Source organism: Mesocricetus auratus, unplaced genomic scaffold, assembly GCF_017639785.1.
Source record: "Mesocricetus auratus isolate SY011 unplaced genomic scaffold, BCM_Maur_2.0 Super-Scaffold_100003, whole genome shotgun sequence".
In the NCBI taxonomy this organism is placed as follows: domain Eukaryota; kingdom Metazoa; phylum Chordata; class Mammalia; order Rodentia; family Cricetidae; genus Mesocricetus; species Mesocricetus auratus.
The window spans coordinates 35,427,818-35,448,408 of record NW_024429188.1 but is presented as its reverse complement, the minus strand read 5'-3'; the positions used below and the strand labels follow the sequence as shown (position 1 = coordinate 35,448,408).

The window sequence follows — 20,591 nt, the reverse complement described above, 5'->3', positions numbered from 1 at the left end:
ATTATAACTGTGCATTTGTATGGCTGTGAATTCCTGCATGTGGTTGAAAAATGGCACAACTGGGTCATAACACAATATAAAAGATATAACTTTTAATAAGTAGGTCCTGGATGTCAAACTTCGACAAGCAGGTCAGTAAACTGAGAAATTTGACACGACACATAAAAAATGCTAACTGCTCTCTCAGGTCACATAGCAGAAAAAAGTATGTTGATTTCCAATAGATTACCATGGTAACTTGTGTTAGATCTTTAGTGCTGACAAATACATTTGCAATTTGTAAGAGATATGTTAGCTAACTGTCTCTGCTTTTAGGGCACATGTTCTATTTTTAGCATGTGCTTAATAAAGAGTAATATATATGAAGGTTTAGTTTTCTAAATGAAGAATGGACATTTAAATGTCATAAAATGAATGAAAAATAAATGCAGAAAGAAAATCCAGCAGCATATTCAGGACAGTACACAAGGATCATTTTTAAAACATCCAAGACTTATTATCATTAGTTCAACTATGATATGAATGAAGATTGACTGAAAAGAAATTACGAACAATGATGGAAAAATTGAGAGTCTTTTAATTTTCATTCTTCAGTTGCTCGTTACCTAGAGCAAGTCTCTGATTCATTGTTCTTCAGTTTTATCATTTGTAAACTAATTGTCCCTCAGCTTCAGGGCAGAAAACTTGAGAGAACATATTAAGTACCACAATAATATATATTAGGCCATTTATCAGATTCCTAGAGTTTGAAGGTGCTGTGCCTGATTTTGTCAAGCCTGCAAGTTAATTGAAGTGGTTGCTCTTCCCGAGGGCTTTTCTTCTGGTTTAAGTGTTAAGTTGCCTCAGAACTTTGCTCCCATTAGTGCAAAATACAAACTGAAGTTCCTTATATGTGACTGCATTTCAAAGCACTGACACCATGGTTGCCTAATTCACAAAACTTGAATGTAACAGACATTTAGCGAAATCTGAAGGAAAGCCTGTATTGTGGTTCTAGCCTATCATCCCAGGATTTGGGAGGCTGATGATGAACTGCTTAAGTCTGAAGCCAGCCTGATCTGTATAATGTGTTTGATGCCCACCTGGGCTACAGAATGAGACCCTGCCTCAAAAAAAACCTGAATAGGTGAACCCTAAATTAACTGACTTGTATGAATTTGAAAATTTAATTCTAGAATCTAATGTAAAATGATTCCTCTGGAAGAGGAATAATGATAGATTCTGCTATTTCTCAACCCCCAAGCCTACTCATTACATCAAGGGGTCTTTAAGGTCCATAAACTATTTACAAATTTAGAAACAAAGCAAAATTTCCACCATATTCCTCAACTGCGTTATGTATTCAATAACAGAGAATGATCAAAAGCCTTCAAAAGTGAGGAGAAGGGCTTGCTGTTACTCCCATTGGAGAAATAAACCAGCATTACTGTGATTACTGTTTTGGCCCCAATAATCTCCAACTCTGAAAACACCAAGATTTCAAATGGAACTTTTCTCAAGAGAGCAAGTATTACCAATGATTTTCACCAAAAGACAGTTATTTCTAATGATTTCAATAGTTAGAAAATATATTAAACCCCTAAAGAAAGAAAATTAAAATGATAGCAAAAGTCTGATGTTTACCAGTGCTTCCTACTGTGTACAAGGTAGCACAATAAGATTTCACATGTGTACAATGTTTTATAAATTTGTTTCCATATATTCTTCAAATCATAATTTTTTATCAGAGTTCAATGTTTATGTTGAAAAGTAGAAAACAAGGCTCTTCCTGTTTATCTAAGCAGTCCAGATGTTCTGTGTTCTTTGGGCATCCCAAAGCATTCCCAATGGAAGAATGAGTTGTTCTAACTGTGACAATATATCCTCTGGTGGACAATTGCTTTCAGGATAAGCATCACATCCTTTAACAAAAAAGAATAAAATGGCAATGCCACCTTCACTTTGAAAATTCTCTCTCCAGAGAGGTTTTGTAACATTCCATCTGTGCCTGTCTATTTGTATGACATGTTAAGAAGGAAATTCCTAGTAGAGAGAAAGCAAATACTTTTTATTCGAAGATATATTCTTTTAGGCATCAGTGAGGTTTGACACTTTGATATACAATGACACCTTGATATACAATAACCCTGTCTTCTAAGCTGGTCACCTGAGGCCCTTTTGTTCTTTAACGGTGTGCTCATTCTTTGTCTGATTTCTCTTTTGAGATCTAAGATGAAAGAGCCCACTCTGAATCTTTTATATGTCTATATGTATGTGCAAATATGTGGTGATGTGTATGTCCCATGTATACACCTTATGTACTGATTTATAGTCTAAACATGAAAAGTTTTCCACAATAAATTTCTACCTATTCTAGGAACTACATATTGTAGCTTTTGAAAAGGAATGTCAGCTTTCCCCTAGGGGAATCATAGCCTTATTGCTCTGCCCTAAATTTGGGAAACTAGCATAACTGGTACATAATATGAATCCCCAGACAACTGTTTTTTGGAAAGTCTTAGGTCATTTACTTTGAAAGTAAATTAACAAGAAAAACAATATATATTAACTAAACAAGAAAAGGAGAAATTTGCCTAAAATAATCTAACATATAACAAATATATTTTGTCATTTCATACCATATCAAATCATTTTAAAAAACCTTTACACTCTTGCACTATGTCAATCAATGATTGATTTCTGTCTTTGAAATCTGCCAACAAAACCACACAAACGCACAAAATATGGCAAGTGTGTTGCTTACTAGTCTCATGATTATGAATCCTTACAGTACTTTTTACATTCATATGAAAGTTCTAACACAGTGACACCTCAGTGCTCAGTAAATATTAGTGTGTATTTTGTGGTAGATATGCACTTGCATATCAGAGTCTACAGGAGTGCAAAACACTGCACCACTATTTAGAAGGTACTTATTAAACATGCATAGAATGAATGAATGAATTAATTAATGATAAGATTAAATATGAATGGTATATCTCAGTGACAGAGCATTGCCTAGCATCTTCAAGGTCTTGAAATAGTAGGTGATTCTCAGATTCTAAGCGAATACGAACTTTTAAAATTCTGTGTATCTATACTAGATAATATCACCACATTCATGAATGAATGATAACTTTTAACGCTATACTATGATTATTCATTTGAAGTGGCCTTTTAAAGCACACCACTGAAGAATAGTCCTTACTTAAAGGAAAAAAACAAACAAAACCATATTCCAAGTATAATTTTTACCAAACTATACCTAGAACGATGCATTTTTGCTCTAGTACTTCTTCATTTTTATATTGTGGTGGAGTAAAATATGACAATTAAGTTCCAATGGCTTCTGGGAACTTAGTCTAAGTAGACCAAAATGTTTGGGCTCTAACCCATGGATTATATTTTCCATCCTTGATTGGCACTAAGTAAAAGTTCACTTAATGCTTTTCCTGATAATTTCTTCCCAAAATGTCAAGATACACTACTTTTTTTCTTTTTGGATTTTTACGAGATAGGGTTTCTCTGTATTGTTTTGGAGGTTGTCGGTCCAGCCTGGCCTCGAACTCACAGAGATCTGCCTGCCTCTGCCTCCCAAGTGCTGGGATTAAAGGCGTGTGCCACCACCGCCCGGCTCAACATGCATACTTTAAGGGTGATCTTTGTCCAAATATTTGGTCTCACTAATTAAGATATTCCGTTGATAATCTATTTTTACTTTCTTCCAAAAAATAAAGACTTAAAATTCTTCTCCTTACATACGAATATATGCTTTCCCAAAACTTTTCCTAGATACTATAAAAGTAGAAATTCGGATTCTTTTTTATCTTTTTTATTTAAATTAGAAACAAGCTTGCTTTGCATGTCAATCCCAGCTCCCTCTCCATCCCCTCCTCCCCTGCTCCCCAAAAGTCCCCCTCGGCCCCCCCCACCCAGTCCCTACTCCACTTCCCAGGGAGGGTGGAATGGGCTCCCAAAGTCCATTTGTATGCCAGACTTTCTTAATGTATCATGCCCGTGCCCACAAGAATGTAACTGCTTCTAAATTGTGCTGATGTATTGTAGAAATTGAGTTGAATATCTTTGTGGGCTGAGCATAATTATCCTCCTGTCAGGAACAAATAATTTATACTGCTCCAGAGTAATAAATATGCATATGAATTTATGTGGATGGATAAATCCTTATAAACCTTAGCTCTATATAACACAACGGTAGTGGGGGGGAATGTACATGGTGAATGAAGCTAATGAATAAACTAGGATCATTATATTGTCTATCATGTGTTTCCCCAACAAACTTGCATTTTGCAGCACATATATCATGGCAGAACATTTCAAAGGATTTTATGTAAGAATAAAACAATTTTAGAATGAACTATTAAAGAATAAGTCACCCAGCGTCTCCCATAGCACTTTCAACAAATTTTATACATGTACATAAATAAGAATAGGTATCAGAAATGCAAAATGAAAACTCAAGCTGAGCTCACAAAACAAATGAAATTTTATTTTGTTAAAATTTTACTTCTCCAAAGATTTCTAGGAAAAGACTTTCCAAACACTAATACCAGGTACAGGCCAAGATATATATATATATATATATATATATATATATAGAGAGAGAGAGAGAGAGAGAGAGAGAGAGAGAGAGTACTTGCAGCTAGTGTAAACCAAGTGCATTTATTATTTGCAGTGTAATCCAATATACTAAGAGATGGCATGTGCTTTATTTTAATTAGGTGTTTCTTTTAAAGGGTTGCCTGCGCCAACTGTCTTGATAAGAAAAAAAATTGTAGCCATTGCTCAAAATGCTTGTAGCAAATCTAGTTTTAAATTGAAGCAATTTATTCAGAAAAGAGTCTACTACTGCAGCAATAATCAATGTGTTTTCCCTTAGACTGTACTGGAGCTTTCCAAGGACTATTGTTAATTGCCTGTAACTAAATGACTTGGTGCCCTTAAATGTAACTCTTTGGCACTTGTTCATTTGTAGTGTTTAAGCAAATGCCAGTTTCCCCTAAGTTTTTGCTGAGCAGTTTTGCTTTACAATTTTCAATATTTAGCCTCAATCCCTTAAAGGAGGTAGAGTCTATCATTTTAACCAAATTATACCCTTTGTTTGAATGTCTGGGTTTTCTCTTTCCAATCTCAGAAGTTGAGTTGTGCTGAAATGAACTCTTTTTTTTTTTTTTTTTGTGCTGATACTTCAGGCAACTCAGAGCAGAACCGAAAGCAGGCTCCTTTCAAAAGGAAAATGACATTTGCAAGGGCAACACCATTGGCTGTCACATAGTAATGCAAAGATAAAAGACAATAGGAGACCCAGATAATTTCTCTTAACTATGACAAAATTTAACCCTTCTGATTTTCTCCTGAAATCATGAATAAGCCATAAAATACATAGGGCTCATATTAATGAACTGTTCAGCTTGAAGCAGGAAAGTACAGACTAAATCTAATGAACCATTTTCCTTGAGAGCACTTCACAATGTGACAATTTTACATCAACTTAATAAGTAGTAATCTGTGTATGTTTACAATAAATATGCCTATGCAAGATGGAGCAATAGAGAAGCAGGCACTGGTGTGTGCCTTGTGAGAAAAGACAAAGCTTCATTCCTGACCTCCTTCTAACAATGATGTAAGAACACCATATTTTTACACATAGCATTACAGAGCATCTGAAGAGAAGTTTGAATTATGCTCCAGAGTTTGAGCAATACAGCATGCTGCAAATACTAAGTTTCTTTGGACCAGTTTTCACATGCTTTTATTAGTAGTAAATGACTACACCTCAAAAGATTTATTCTTGTTCATTATTCAGTTTTTAAGTATATGTAATATTTCATATGTTTGTATAGTAAAGCTATTCAAGTGATACAACAATTTCTGTAACTGTAAAACTACATCAACTCTATCATTTCATTTTTATTACATTTCAGACAATACTAGGTCTAAATAGATAGAATATTTATGGTGTTATGCACAACTTTGATGACTCATTACTTATATAAAAATAACTAGTTTGTATGATCTCTAGAAATAAAAATAACTTGCTCTGTACAACTTTTCCTCTTATTTATTCATGTTCAATTTCTGAAAAAAAATTGTCCATGAATTTGAAAAGCGATATGGTTTGGAGGGAGGTAAGGGAAGGGAGAAATGCTATAAATATATTATAATCTCAAAAATAAAAGATATAACAAATTTAAATTGACCAAGAAAAAAGCAGCTGTTTGAAAGTATGTAGAAACCTGATTATGAATACCACCTAAATAAAATGATTCATTTTTTTATGAATTGCTAAGTACATGCTTCAGGTATCATTTTTATTGTCTCTAAAGCTATTTGAGTAGATGTGTTACTTGCACTATATTACAAGGTTGGGCCTAGTGCTGTGCCTCCAGCTGCAAAAGGTAGACTTGGTGGCTCTATAGAAAAATCATTTCCTGCCTGGCTAGTTATCTACAATGGAACAGCTGTTCTGACTCCAATATTTCCTTAGAGAACCTCCCCACACAGGCCTTGGGTCAAAACTTATAATAGCTTTTCATAAATAATGAGAATTTTAAAGAATTGACTTATGATTGGCATAAGATAAAATGCATAGACTGTAGATCAGTATTTATACAAATGGACTTTGGACTCCCATCCAACAATGTGAGATGCACTCTCACCCTGAACTCTTGTGGGAGGGTACAGGCCCTGCCCTGGATGAAATGACAGACTATGGACACCCCCATGGAGGGCCTCACCCTACCTGAGGAAATGAGGGGATATTGAGGGGGTTGGTGGGAGGGCACCGGAGGAGGGGAGGGAAACGGAGAGGGACCTGGAATTGACATGTGAAGCAATCTTGTTTCTAATTTAAAAATAAAAAATGCATAGACTGCAAGTGATCAGGTCAATGAATTTTAACAAATGCATACACTGTGTATCTACCCCAAGACAAGATAAAAATATATTTCCTTTACTCTGTAAATTTCCCCCTTGCCCCTTTCAGTAAACTTTCCTTTCACTTATCACACAAGAAAAATACAGTTTCTGGGTTATATCACTGTACATTTTAATAGGCTGTTTTTGTACTTTAGTAGAACCATACTATAAATATTGCATTTGGCTTCCTTCACTCAGTGTAACCCTATGAGTTTTTGCATGGTGTATATCTTTAGTTTCTTCTTTTGCTTGATGAATAAAATGTATTCATGGGCTGAACTGTTTATTCAGCATCTCCTGTTAATGAGACAGGTTGTTTCCGATTGTGGTAAGCATGGATAAGACTACTCCAAACAATTTTTTGCACAAGACTTCCTGAGAGTATCTGTGGAATTGATATTGACATTGAAAACTTTATTAGAAAACTTGCCCAATGTAATAGCACAATTAAGTTCTCTCACCAGCAATGTTTAAGACTGGAAATTAAGTGGTCTTGATCATATTCTATTTTTATGCAAGAAATTATAGTTGTAAATTATGTGTGTCTTACTTTAGGGTTTCAATTGCTGTGATAAAACATGACCAAAGGAACTTGAGTAGGAAAGGGGTTGACTTACTGTCCTGAATCACAGTCTGTAGAAGGAAGTCAGAGCAGAAACACAAGGCAAGACCTGGAGGCAGGATCTAAAGCAGAGGCCATGGACGTGTGCTGCTTATTGGCTTGCTTCCCATGACTTTCTCAGCCTGCTTTCTTACAGAATTCAGTATCTCCAATCCCAGGGTGGTCCCACCAAAAGTAGTAAAGGCCCTCACACATCAAAAACTAATTACAAAAATGATCTTTAGGCTTGCTTACAGCTGAATCTTAGGGAGAGAATTTCTCAGTTGAGGTTCTTTCCTCTTAGATGACATTAGTTTGAGTCCAATCGACATAAAACTAGGAAGCACAAAGTATAAATAAAAAACAGAACCTTAAAAAAAGCCACAAGGTGGGCTAGGGATGGGTTTGAGTGGTAGAGCATTTGCCTATTGTGAGGTCCTGGGTTTGGTTCCTTGGACCACAAAAGGGTCATGAGCTAAGTTATTATCTCTCCTGTAATGTAATGTCCAGGTATTTTAAATCAGATGTTATGGTATTTGATTCATCTTGTGGACACAAGTCGTACTTTCATTCAGGTTTCTCCATGTGGTGAAATTCAACTGGTATTCTGAGAGAACAAAGACCCAAAGCACTCCACACTTTTATTTACCCACTTATTCTTTCTCTTCACACAGTAAGAAGGAAACAATGCTCTGAAGAACATTGTATATTTTGTCCCTGGCACATTTTCAGTAGTCTCTTGTGTGCTTCCCTACAATTTTTAACAGGTAGAGCTGGTGTAATTTTTTCCATAATTTCCTGTTAATTTACCTTGACTCTCAAATATTTAATTTCTTATCTTAACTTATTTCTATCTTAAATTCATAGTCAGATTTTTAATAAAGTATTTTCTTCAGCCTCCCATTTAATTTTACTAAGAACAAAATGCACTTGATTAAAGAATGGTTATGTGTATTTACTTTATTAAACTGTTACATTAGGGATAAAGAACTAGACAATGAGAAATGTGACTGTGATTATTTTTCTTAATTGTTACAGGAAAAATGTTATCACGTACAAGCATGCACATATACACAAACACATTCTCTCTCTGTTATACACACACACATTCTTGTGAGAAAATGATGACCATAATTTCCAAATTATTTTCTCTACACTGCTTCATTCCTGTTATTATTTTACCCCATGTATGAGAATTTAGGAGGGAATTTGTTACCTAATAATATGTATTATTGCAATTCATGAATTATTTTAATGTTCTTAATCTAAGCTTTTATTGACTGTGGTATAAATTATATCACCCATTCCTTCACAGTTTCCCAGTTACAGAATCTAAAATGTTATTTTAATATTTTAATTTAAGGAATGACTATATGTTGTGTGACCCTATTGCTAGGGAGATGTGAACAAAATGTTAATCACTCCAGGGAGGAAAATGATGACAGAACAAAATAAGGATACCACCAAAAATTAATTGGGTGAACCAACGACTTTTACTAATGTTACTGATAGCCAAAATAACTCAAACGACAGCAGCATTAGCCAAACGCACCCTGGCACGAGTGACAGATAGCTCATGAAAACTAGAAGCCTAAAAGCACCCTCGACAGCCAGCCAGCAGGCAGCACAATAGGTGGGGAGAGTGTCCTTTCCCAGTGACTCAGTCTGAACGTCTTTCAGGTAGCTTGGCTAGTTTTTGCTACTTCTAGGCAGCTGGTTTGGTCTCAGAGACTTTGCAGTCTAGCTTACCTGATAGTGACTCTCGATGGTCTTTTTGCTCATTCTGGCCAGGAGAGGCCAAATAAATCTGGTTTGAGTTGTTCCTTCCTGAGCTTAAGAAAGGGATGTTCTATTTTCCTAAAACATGCAGTTGCTTCGCCTCCTTTTAACATCTTCTGTGCTAGTGAGCTTCGTTCCAAGATGTTAGGTTTCCTTCTGAGACAAAACTGCTATGAACAGCACTAAACTTACTGATTTAAAGAAACTATTGCTTTTCAAGCTTAACTTCAAGAAACAACAACTACCCAGCAGCAACACCATTTAGTCTACGATAATCAATGACAACACGCATACACAAGCGTTTAAGCACAGTGAGTTTCAATACATGGACATGGGTACTTACTGTTTACATACAATCAACCTAAATCTTGTAAAAATCTTCATAAGCTCTAAAGAAGAAAATGTATCTATTTTATTCCAAATTTTGTCTGATCATTTTTGTTGTAATATCAGCATTCAGTATGATAATGGAGAGCTTGTATACAGCAAATGTCGAAATTTTTTCCTAATTTAGACTTGTGTATATAAACATGTCTAGAATAATGTAAGGGAAAGTAAAGAAAAATAAGAAAATAATATAGTATCTTAATTAAAAAAAACATTTCCAGAACATTTTGCTGTAATATCCACTAGGAGGCCCACTTTTTAAATGCAGTTAATCTTTCTGTCATCAAGATTATGCTAACACACCTGGGCAGTACTCGTTACAGAAAAATGGACATCATAAGTCATTACTTGTTGCAGAAGAAATCAGATAGCATTCACTAGGTAGTTCTGCCAACCCTCTATGCATTAGTGTACATGTCTTCTAGGAACTATACTATTTTGTCCCCTTTATTTCAAACCTTAAACCCAACTCCAAAGTAACAGCTCAGGTAAAAAATGATCAAGACTCATATGCAGGTGATCATAGATTTTTATCAACTCCAAACACATAGTACACAGGACCTCCTCAAGGGACATGTATACATGTAAAAGTTGCTGCACTGCGGCCAATGCAATATGGTAGTTTTCAATTATATATTTACAATATTTTTAGTCCAGATGCAATGTGTAAACCAAATTCATTTTTACCAAAGTAGTGTTACTAAGCAATGCTGTCACATGTCACCTTATCCAATTACCATGAAAACAGAATTAAAAGGTGAAGATGGATTAAATCCTCATACAAGATGAGTATGTCGGTACATACTTATGATCCCAGGCTGAGGCAGGTGGGTCACAAGTTCAAAGCCAGCCTAGGATACACGGTGAGAACCCATTTCAAAAAAATAAAAATAAAAACAAAACAATTGTCACAGAAAAGGGAACGAGATTGTTTTAACACATCTGGACTCATTTGCAATAACATTAAAGTAAATAGAATTCCATGGTTTTCATATGTGATTATTGTATAATCTCCATTGCTTTCTCCCCCCCCCCCTAGAGTTAATGTACACCGTTGAACTTGCTGGAGGGCTTGGTGCTATTCTCTTGCTGCTTGTTTGTTTGGTGACCATCTATAAATGTTACAAGATAGAAATCATGCTGTTCTACAGGAATCATTTTGGAGCTGAGGAACTGGATGGAGGTAAGATGATTTCCCTTCCTTCTGAATATGCTTCTTTCCTGCCTTCATTTTTATCCCAGCAAAAGAAAAGTTATGCGCATCTTTGTAAAACCATTTTTGTACGGAAATATGTGTGTTAATTTCGTGCCAGTAGGTAGTTTTCTCTGCAACTTGTCTAGTAACATCTACCCTTTTTAGAAGTGTATTCCAAACAGCACTTACAAATTACAGACACTGATTGCAATGCCATAGGCATGTTCATTTTCTCTCACCTTGTAATCACTACTGAAATGCCAGCTTCACTTTTCTATAGTAAGGTGTTTCTCTTTTAATTGTCTTCCCTAGTTGGGTAGTTTGAAGTGAATTTCAATTTGTTCTTCTGTAGACTGATAGCTGCTTTATTAAACTGTACTGACTATTTTAGCATTCTTCCAAGAGGCTCGTCAGTCTTGTCCATCTCTCTATTTTTAGAGACTAACTGTCATTCCAAGGGTAGACCAACAAAAAAGTACAAAGCCACATTGTTTTGATAATAACACATCTAACATTTTGGCTCCTACTGAACAAGTAAACGCTGTTTTTATAGAAACAGTAATTATCATTCACCTCTGGCCAGCCAAGAATGTGTGTACATCTAAAAAGAATTTAGGGTTCACAAAATTGACCTCCCACCACCATTCATTAGTGACCTCAAAGGTCCTTTGTGTTCTACGGAGGTCATTCAGAAAACATAAGCTAAACTTGCAAAATAGCACTTGCAAAGTGACAATCACTAGTGGAAATGATTATGGTTTCTCGGTTATATTGGTAAACGTTTTTCTTTGTCAGTTTTGCACTAAGCAGTGCAAAAGAAAATGAAGCCTTATCCCTGTTGCATACTTCCAGAGTCCTCCATAGCAGTCCATAGGCAGAGCTGTCAGTTTTCAAACTTGTAGAAAAGAGCAGTTTATTGGCATTGCCAACAGTCCCCTCCATTTACCCTTCTCCTGTTGCCACTGAGGCAAAGGCTGGGCTGCAGCAACACTACTGTTTTGGGGAGTTTTCTTAAAGCAATGATTTTTCTTAGTTGTTTCTTGTTTATATTTTCCTCCCTGTTCACAAAAATTAGTATATTTGGGTTGTTTCAAGAATATATTAGGATACTGTCAATATGAGTGCAGTAATCTATGTGCCAGGCATCTTAAAGCCATCCTTACTAAACTCCATAAAAATTACAAGTGCAACATTCTAATCTCCATTTCATTTATAAGGTAACCAAGGCTCTCAGAAGTTAAATAATTTCTTCAGAATGATAATTCAAGTATTACTACAAGTGGCTAAGTAAATCTACTTCCCCAAATCTCTTATTTTTAAAATTTAATATACTCAGAATCTCTGAAGGCATGTTGTTGTTTGTGCCATTAAAAGTAGATGTTACTTTATACAAGCAGTTTATCTAAACAATTCTCACATTATCTATTAACCTTACTTTAAATACGTTTATTTTTGTTCAGAATGATTTGGATGATTTTACCCAAACCATCAATTTCTAGTGCAGGGCTTATCTGTCATTTTCTGAGTGTAAATGATAGAATTTAATAAAACAAATCAGAACCATAGTCAGTTGAATTTCTGCGATTTGAAATTTATTTTGAGGAACCTTGCTACTTATTCACACTGGAGTGGGCTACTTGTGGAAGCCAAATGGATTTTTGTTGCTGTTCTGGAAGCATTTGGGCCTTCTGGTTTTTGGTTTTTGTTTTGTATTGTTTTAGGTGAGAAGACAAAACTAAAAAAAAAAGCAACAAACAGTATCTTATCAAGTTAAGTTTTTTCTCAGAAAACTAATTTAGTTTATAAATGCCCTACGATTTAGTAAAGCCCGTCCTTCAGGCCATCTTGAAGATAATCAGGGCTATAAGGACTAGGGCTTTCTTTCAGATGCTCCTGTGAATTCAATAAGCTCAAAGAGAGCCAAGGTAATAAACTTAATTATCATGTGGGTAAGATTAATGTACACATAATATGGCTAAAGAGGAAAAGAACGCAAAGACTGCTTAAACCAAGAGTGTTGGCATGGTTTTATGAGAAAGACTTTATACTGCAAGTGCAGTGATCCTCCCTGAGCTAAAACAGTCCTGCTCCTGCTGGTGTGGTCACCGGAGCCCATCCTTAATCCACGTTACTACAAGGGACCTGACTCTTACAACATCCAGAAACAGTGTTTCTTTTGCAGTAATATAACAATGTAACCACTTTGGTGCTGTGGCGATAGCTCGGTGGTCAAGAATACTGGCTGCTCCTGCAGATGACCCAGGCTGAGTTTCCAGCACTTGCACGATGGCTTCTGGAGAAAAAAGATACAAATCCTTACTCTGACAGATTCTGCCTCACACCGTGTGTGCTACTATCACTCTCTTACCCTTTCTAGTGCCCAGAAACCCCCTTCTCAGAAGCCCATACAATGTCATAACCTTAACGACATTCCTTTATGTCTTAAGTAATTACCTAATCTAAGGGTGACAACTGTTTTGGAAAATATCCATTCCTTATATTTCTAGTTCCTCACAGTCTTTTTCCTCTGCCAAAGATGATGCCTAGTAGCAGAAATGCCTGGCCTTTCTGTGGTTTTTGACTTTTAAAAAATGCAGAATTTAATGATCGAAGGTGAGCCCATTTCTTCCTTCCTTCCTTTCTTCTTTCCTTCCTTCCTTTCTTTCATTCTTAGACATTTTATCAATATATTGATTCTAAGAAGGAATTTTTGAAAACTGTCTTAGAAGTAACAATAGGTGAAGAACATAAAGAAGAATGTGGAAATAAAGATTAGCTGATAGGCTACAGGTACATAGTTCACTGGTAGAACACATGTCTACCACACATGAGGCACTGGATTCCACCTCAGTCTCTGAAAAAAAAATGGGTTTACTAGTCTTCTGAAGAGACAGTCTAATGTATTGGCATGATAATAACACATTCATTACTTAACAAATACTGGATTGATTAATTTATTTTTACTTTGCCACACAAAACTAGAAGGAATTTTAACCCAAGTCTTAATGATTCCCATCCCCAGAATTTTATTCAAGGTACCAGATTGGAAAATGGAGAATTTAGCATCAGGAAACCATTAAGCCAGTTTCTTTCAAGTCATTAGAGTGTGGTGTACTTCCTGACTCGATGAGTCCTATATCATAAAGATCCTGATATAAAAGGATTATATTGTTTTAGTTGTTTTCAGGATATAACATGTTCATGCATTGCTTTCTTCATTTGGCTCCAATCAACTACTCAATCCTTCATAGAAATAGCAGATTATTTTGTTATCTGAATTCATACATTGCCACTTCTTTTTTTTTTACTTCATTACTCCTAAATTTTTGGATATTTATTGTACTATTGTCAATTGTGTTTATGAACATATAATTTTTAAATATCAGCATCCTACATACAGTTCTGTTGTTTTAGTATAACTTTTTTATATGTTGACTATTTCCACCAGGTTAAATACCAAACCTAGGTTTTATATTACTTGCCTTTCGTGATCATTCTGCATCATTCCATCTATTCCTCAGTTCTTCTCTATCTCAGTGGCCACGATTTTCCCTAAATTATCATCAGTCAATACCACCTCATGCCAAACTTTTGTCTTAATTACAACTACCTTTTATCAGTCTCCTCCTTTACTATCTTCTTGCCTTTATATTTTATGTGTCTACATTAACTTTCACATTCTCCATAATTATCTTCCCAAGTACAAATTAATTGTGACTTCTGTTTTCTCAAGCCTCTGACAATAAAAATGCCCCATTTTTCCTACCAGAGCATATCTAGCCATCCCAGCTCAGAAAGTAATTGCTTTGAAATCATAGATTAAGTCATGCTTGTAGCATTGGCACTCCTTTAAGGTCAAAACATGCTGCAAGTATGTTTTTGCTTCTTCGTCAAAGACAACTATTGAGAACTAGCCTAAGGCAATGTAATTATGCATTATTCTAAGATTATTTTAACTAAAATAGGTATCTATAGAGGTTAAACAGTAGAGGGGTAGTTTACATAATGTCCCACCATAATTATTACATAATAAAATTTTACTTTACACAAAATCTGCTATATGTACATTTTTTAAATATTATATGCTGCTGGACAGTGGTGGCAAACACGTTTAATCCCAGCACTCAGGAGGCATAGGCAGCAGATCTCTGTGAGTTTGAGGCCAGCCTGGTCTACAAATTGAGCTCCAGACCAGCCAGGACTGTTACACAGAGAAACCTTTCTCGAAAACCAAAACAAACATATGCTGAGCCTGGTGGTACATGCCTATAGCCCCAGCACTTTGGAAGAAGAGATCAGCAGTTTCTACACAGAAACTTCCAGATAAGGCACAGATACACTGTGGGACCCTTTCTCATAAAGAAAACAAACAAAAATTTAAAGAAGTTCAAGTCCTGGAGAAAAATAAGTGTTGGATGTGTATTTTTGTGTTCCAAAGGAAAGAAAATTTTTAAAGAAAATTTCCCTTGAAGCTAGTATACCACCATTCCAGACACAGGAACTAGAAATCCAGCTGCTGTCTCCCAAACATCCTTTTCTGGGTCACAGGACCATGGTGGAATTTAACCTAGACTTCTCCAAGGATATTGACCCTGATATATACTTGTAAGGATGGGTATATCTCCAAAATATGTTAAGTCTTCCATGGATTTCAAAGGTTATATATTTAATATAAAGCAACTAATTTTAGCACTGGAGCCTGATTTTTTTAACTTCTCTTGAGCTAATTAGTGAATCACCTACTTTTAATCAGAAATGGAGGTATTTAAAATTTTTAAAGTAGCTCCCTCTAGAACAGTGTCATGTTCTAATTAAATAGCTGAACATCATGATAAGGGAGACCTAGTGTCTCCAGAGAACTTATACCAACACAATACCTTAGTCTACACTAGAATAAATTAAAGAGAAAGAAAAACATCAAAATATCAGCCTCCTTTGGTTTTGCATGCCTTTGCCTGGGGTTTCTTTTACAGGTTTATTTAAAAATGATTACCCATCCTTTGTTTGTTTTTTCCAGAACACAAAGAGTTTGTCCCCTATCCCTTTGCCTAAGAGGTATATAGGTGATAGTTACCCATAATCATAGCAGTACAACATTAAGAACATTATGATATCCAACACTGTTCATATTTTGAAGATGAAGACAGAGATCCAGCTTGCTGCTTGGTATTATCAGTATTGAACAAATGAGTTAGAACAATTTTTTAAAATCTCTACCTCATCTTCAGAAAATGAGCAGTTATTCCCTGTCTCCAAAACAAATTGGCATCTGTGCAATATTAGGCCATACATACTTTGTTTTCTTTCTGTTTCAACTACAAGTTCTTTCCTTTATTTGTAGATTCAGGAATTATTGTCTTTATGTATGTCAGTGAACACTGTGTCAGTGAATACTGTGTCTCTGTATATTATTTAGAACACCTATGGAGCTGGCCTTTTGTTTTCAGGTTAATGGTTGAGTTGCATACATGGTTTTTGAATTCTCAAAGGGGAAACAAGTTATTTTGAGCATATGACCTATTCAAACTCAGAAACTTTTAAAAGACGTGTCAGCCCTTCTTAACCCACACCAAGTGCTCCCTGATACTAGTCAGCTACCTTTTCTCCTCTTCTATTAACTCTTCCTGAGGAAATAGAAACAAATGCCTATTCTCCCCACATAGGGACTGCAAACAGATGAATGTAACAATTACATCCAAATCCAATTTGGTCATCCAATAAGATTTTGAAAGCTTGCTTAAAGAGCAGGGCTGAGGGGTTTCTCATGGGAGTACAGGTGACCCTCAAACAGCTGTATCACCACCACACAATCCCACTCCATCATGGATAATGTCCTTATGTAAGCTGAGTCATTCAGTCCTACTTTCTATTAACCTTTCTGGTCTTGCACACACACACACACACACACACACACACACACTACCACTGTCACCAACTACAATAACAACAATAATAAATAACAAAAAGAAAGCAAGCAAATGCTAGTATCTCCCTTGATCACCTGTTATTGTAAGGAATGAGGGCAGGATCCCTCACTGGCTGCAATCCCAGGTGAGTATCATGGGACTTCCCCTACCTCCTAAATAGGGAGTGCCAAGAGCTCCATTGCCATTATATAGACATAGATATCTCTGTAAGGTTTGCTTATTTTTTTGCCATGATTAATTGTCCAAAAGAATCACTACTTCAAATCTGCAAATGTGATGGCTATGTTATACCCCAAGTAAAAAGCCATAGTACAACAGTGCTTAAGACTTTTCATAACTATGCTAGCTGCTACTTTCTTAAGGTTACAAAGAAAGGAATTTTTAGGGAGAAAATTAATACTTGTTAAATGACTCTAAAGCCAAACAATTTGCTATATAATTATGATACATTAATTACTAAATAGCTTCAAGAAGTTGTTTTTATCTCACTTTTTCTCAGTTCTGGGGATCAAACCTAGGGCTTTGGACGTGTTAGACAAGTATCCTATCGCTGTGAAATGTCTTAGCCTCCAAGGTGCTCTTTCACAGGTTAGGAAATAAAATCTCAAAATGAGTCAGAATTTATAGAAGTCAGAAGTTCAACTCAGCTGCTTTGTTTTTGCTATATCAGATCCTAAATATTTTAATTTTTTTTACATTTTCCTTTGTGTTATATGATTGAAAATGTGGGTGCATGTGGGCTATGCATACATTTGGAGCTCAGGAGAGCCTCATGTGTTGGCCCTTCCTTTCCATGTTTTTTGAGATAGGGTATCATGGTTTTCCCTGGCTTATGAAGGCCAGTAGGCATGGGAACTTCCAGGGAGTCTCTTGTCTCAGACTCCCATCAACCCAGAAGAGACTAAGGATTGCAGATTCTGCTGCTACTGTGTTTGGATTATATATGGGTTATTGGGTTTCAATCTCAGGTCCACACATTTGTATAGAAAGTACTTTCAACCTCTGAGCCATGTCCCCAGGACAATAGTTTAATTACTGCCATGTGTACAATGCTTATCATCTTAGCACTCAGTAGGCTAACGTAAGAGAATGGTAAATTTGATGCAAGCCCAGTGTGTACATAAAGGTCCTGTCTCAAAAACTATTTAACTTAATATTTCATTTAAGTGTTTAAGAATCAATAAAACAGTCTGGAAAAATACTGAATGGCAAAACATGTAGACTGGATAGATCAATGTTATAAAATGCTGAAATGCTTGATTCAAGTAGCTTTCTATGCAAATATAATTTACAGAGACTTCCATAACAGAATTGAAATTAAAAGTAAGTTAAATTTAGGTAGAGCAATTGCCTGCCATATGCAAACTTCCTGGTTTACCCTTAAACATCACCAAAAACTGAAAAATATGAACAGATATTCAATATGCACGAAAGTCAAAACATTAAGTTATAATTTAATATGTATACATTCTGACATTATATAGTTCTACAACTTTTAACATGAACAAAGTACAACTCAGAAATGTGAGGCTGTATAGGAAAATAAAACCTGAGACCTAAGAAAGAAATATGCCTCAAATTATATCAGTGACAACTTCTAATTATAAGTTTTCTGAGCTATCTCATTCCTAAATGTTCATCTTTCAATCCTCTAGTTTTATTTTTGTAACCCATTTGGTGAATTACGGTCTATATCACTAGCCAGTTTCATTTATGTGACTTATTTTCACTTGTGAGTAATAAAAAGGCAGTTGCCAATAATATCTGACAACTACTCAATAGATACTTAAAGGTTAAAAAGTATCAAAAACCCAGCTGTTAATCTCAAACCATTCCCTTGCCAGTATATCTTTTTCCTAGCTCAGATTCAGTAAACTATGTTCATCTACAAAAGAGAGAAGTCAGCTTACAATTTCTGTTTTTTTTAAAGTGTATTATTCTGAAAACAAAGTCCATGCAATCGTCTTATATAATATTTGTAAAGAGCATCTTTAGTAGCCCCATGTTGTGTTGCCAACCTGTAGTATACTGTCTTTGTGGGGCTTCAGCCAGATCCAGCCACTTCCCCTGTTCCTACCTGAGAGAGAGAGAGTGTGGATTGGGAAACAACAGGTAAAGATAACTAAGGAAGAGATAGAGATACAGAATAGAGTGGATACTGAATGCCCCAAGTTTATTCTTCAACATTCTTAAATACCCCAACTAAAAAGCAGGAAATGGCAAAAGACTTCTTTATCATATACAAGAAACAAACAGACTTTCTTCCTTAATTCTCCAAACATTTGGTAACCATGCCTTAGGCTAAATCTCTCATTATCTGGCCTTGGGGTTAAGAGTAACCACACCTCAGACCAAGTCTCTTGTTACTAAGATAAGACATCCATGCCTAAGACCAAACATTCTACAGTAGTCGCATCTTAGACCTTTAGGTCTTAGGATTTTAACCTTGGAAGATTAAGGATAGTTTTGAACTCTCTGACCTTAAGCCAAGATGAAAGGAAGACATTTTTATGGGCCCCAACAAATATTGAATCAAAAATCCTCTTATGATTTAAAGAGAAAGATGAATTTATTTATTAACACACTAAGCATTTTTATTTCTGATATGTTTTCAGTTTTGCTTTCTCCCATGAAGATTTCATAATGATATTTGAATATATTTAGAGTTGGTTCTTTGGTTTGGTTTGGTTTTTGATTCTTGAGACAGTACTCACTGTATTATACATAGACTGTTCTGAAACTCTTGGCCTCAAATAGTCTTTAGCTTTCCAAATAGCTTAGACTATGGATACACACCACCACACTCAACCTGGTTTTATTTTTTTAGAATATCATACATGAGTAATTTATTTGCATAATTTCCATTTCTCCCTCTCTACCTTCTAAATACCTGCATGCTTCCTACTACCTTTCAAAGTCAAGGCTTTTTTATTCATTATTGCTACATATATAAACACACACACATATATATATATACATGTATATATAAATCTGAGTACATTTACTGTTGTTTCTAGGTACATGCGTTTAGGATTGACCGCTTGGGTTTGGATAACCTACCAGGGGCTGTATACCTAGAAGAAACAGATTCTCCCTCTCTCAGCAGCCATTGATTACCTGTAGCTTCTCATATAAGGGTGTAACCTTGTGAAAGTCTCCCATCAGCATTGTACTGTCAGCTTTTTCTAGTCATCATGCAAGTCTCATTTAGTCACTCTTATTGTTGAGATTCATGGGTAAAACTTCTCTGTTAATGTCTATTAGAAACGATCTTACAGCAGGTATCCTGGTTTTCTGGCCCACAGGATCTTTCAGCCCCCTCTTTTGTCATATTCCCTGAGTCTTGGGTATACAGATTGTGCTATAGATGTGCTAATTGGGGCTGAGCACAATAAATCTTCTTAATAACATTTTAAGTTAATTTTTATTTCTTAATTGCATAGGATATAAATTCTCATATTACTCTAAAAAGTTTTTATGAAATAAAAATAAATATGATGGTTATTTCAACAATATAAATAGGAGAAAAATGTTGGATCTGTTGTTTGACTGATTAGATGGATGTTGGGTTTCTTATTTGGTTTTCATTTTATTGATAATGTGTCTCAGCCAGAATCTCATGAAAACCATGAAGAGTAACTTAATTACTATACTTGAGATTATGAGAAATATTAGAGCTCCTACAAGCTTTTTTAATCTCTGCAATAGACAGAATTGTAGCTGGTGACTGAAACTGCAGGGAAAAAACAGGCTTTTGCCTAGAAGGTGGTGACACACACCTTTTATC

At 35.5% G+C, this 20,591-nt stretch overlaps 1 protein-coding gene across 3 annotated transcripts in view; it reads left to right on the top strand.

Annotated features, from left to right (window-relative positions):
• Il1rapl1 (interleukin 1 receptor accessory protein like 1) overlaps positions 1-20,591 on the top strand; it is a 1,266,931-nt gene that overhangs the window by 1,233,974 nt on the left and 12,366 nt on the right. For all 3 annotated transcript variants that reach the window (XM_040744190.1, XM_021232992.2, XM_040744191.1), the window contains one exon: positions 10,722-10,865. In XM_040744190.1, the coding sequence (XP_040600124.1) occupies positions 10,722-10,865 (144 nt within the window). The remainder of the gene's footprint in view (positions 1-10,721; positions 10,866-20,591) is intronic.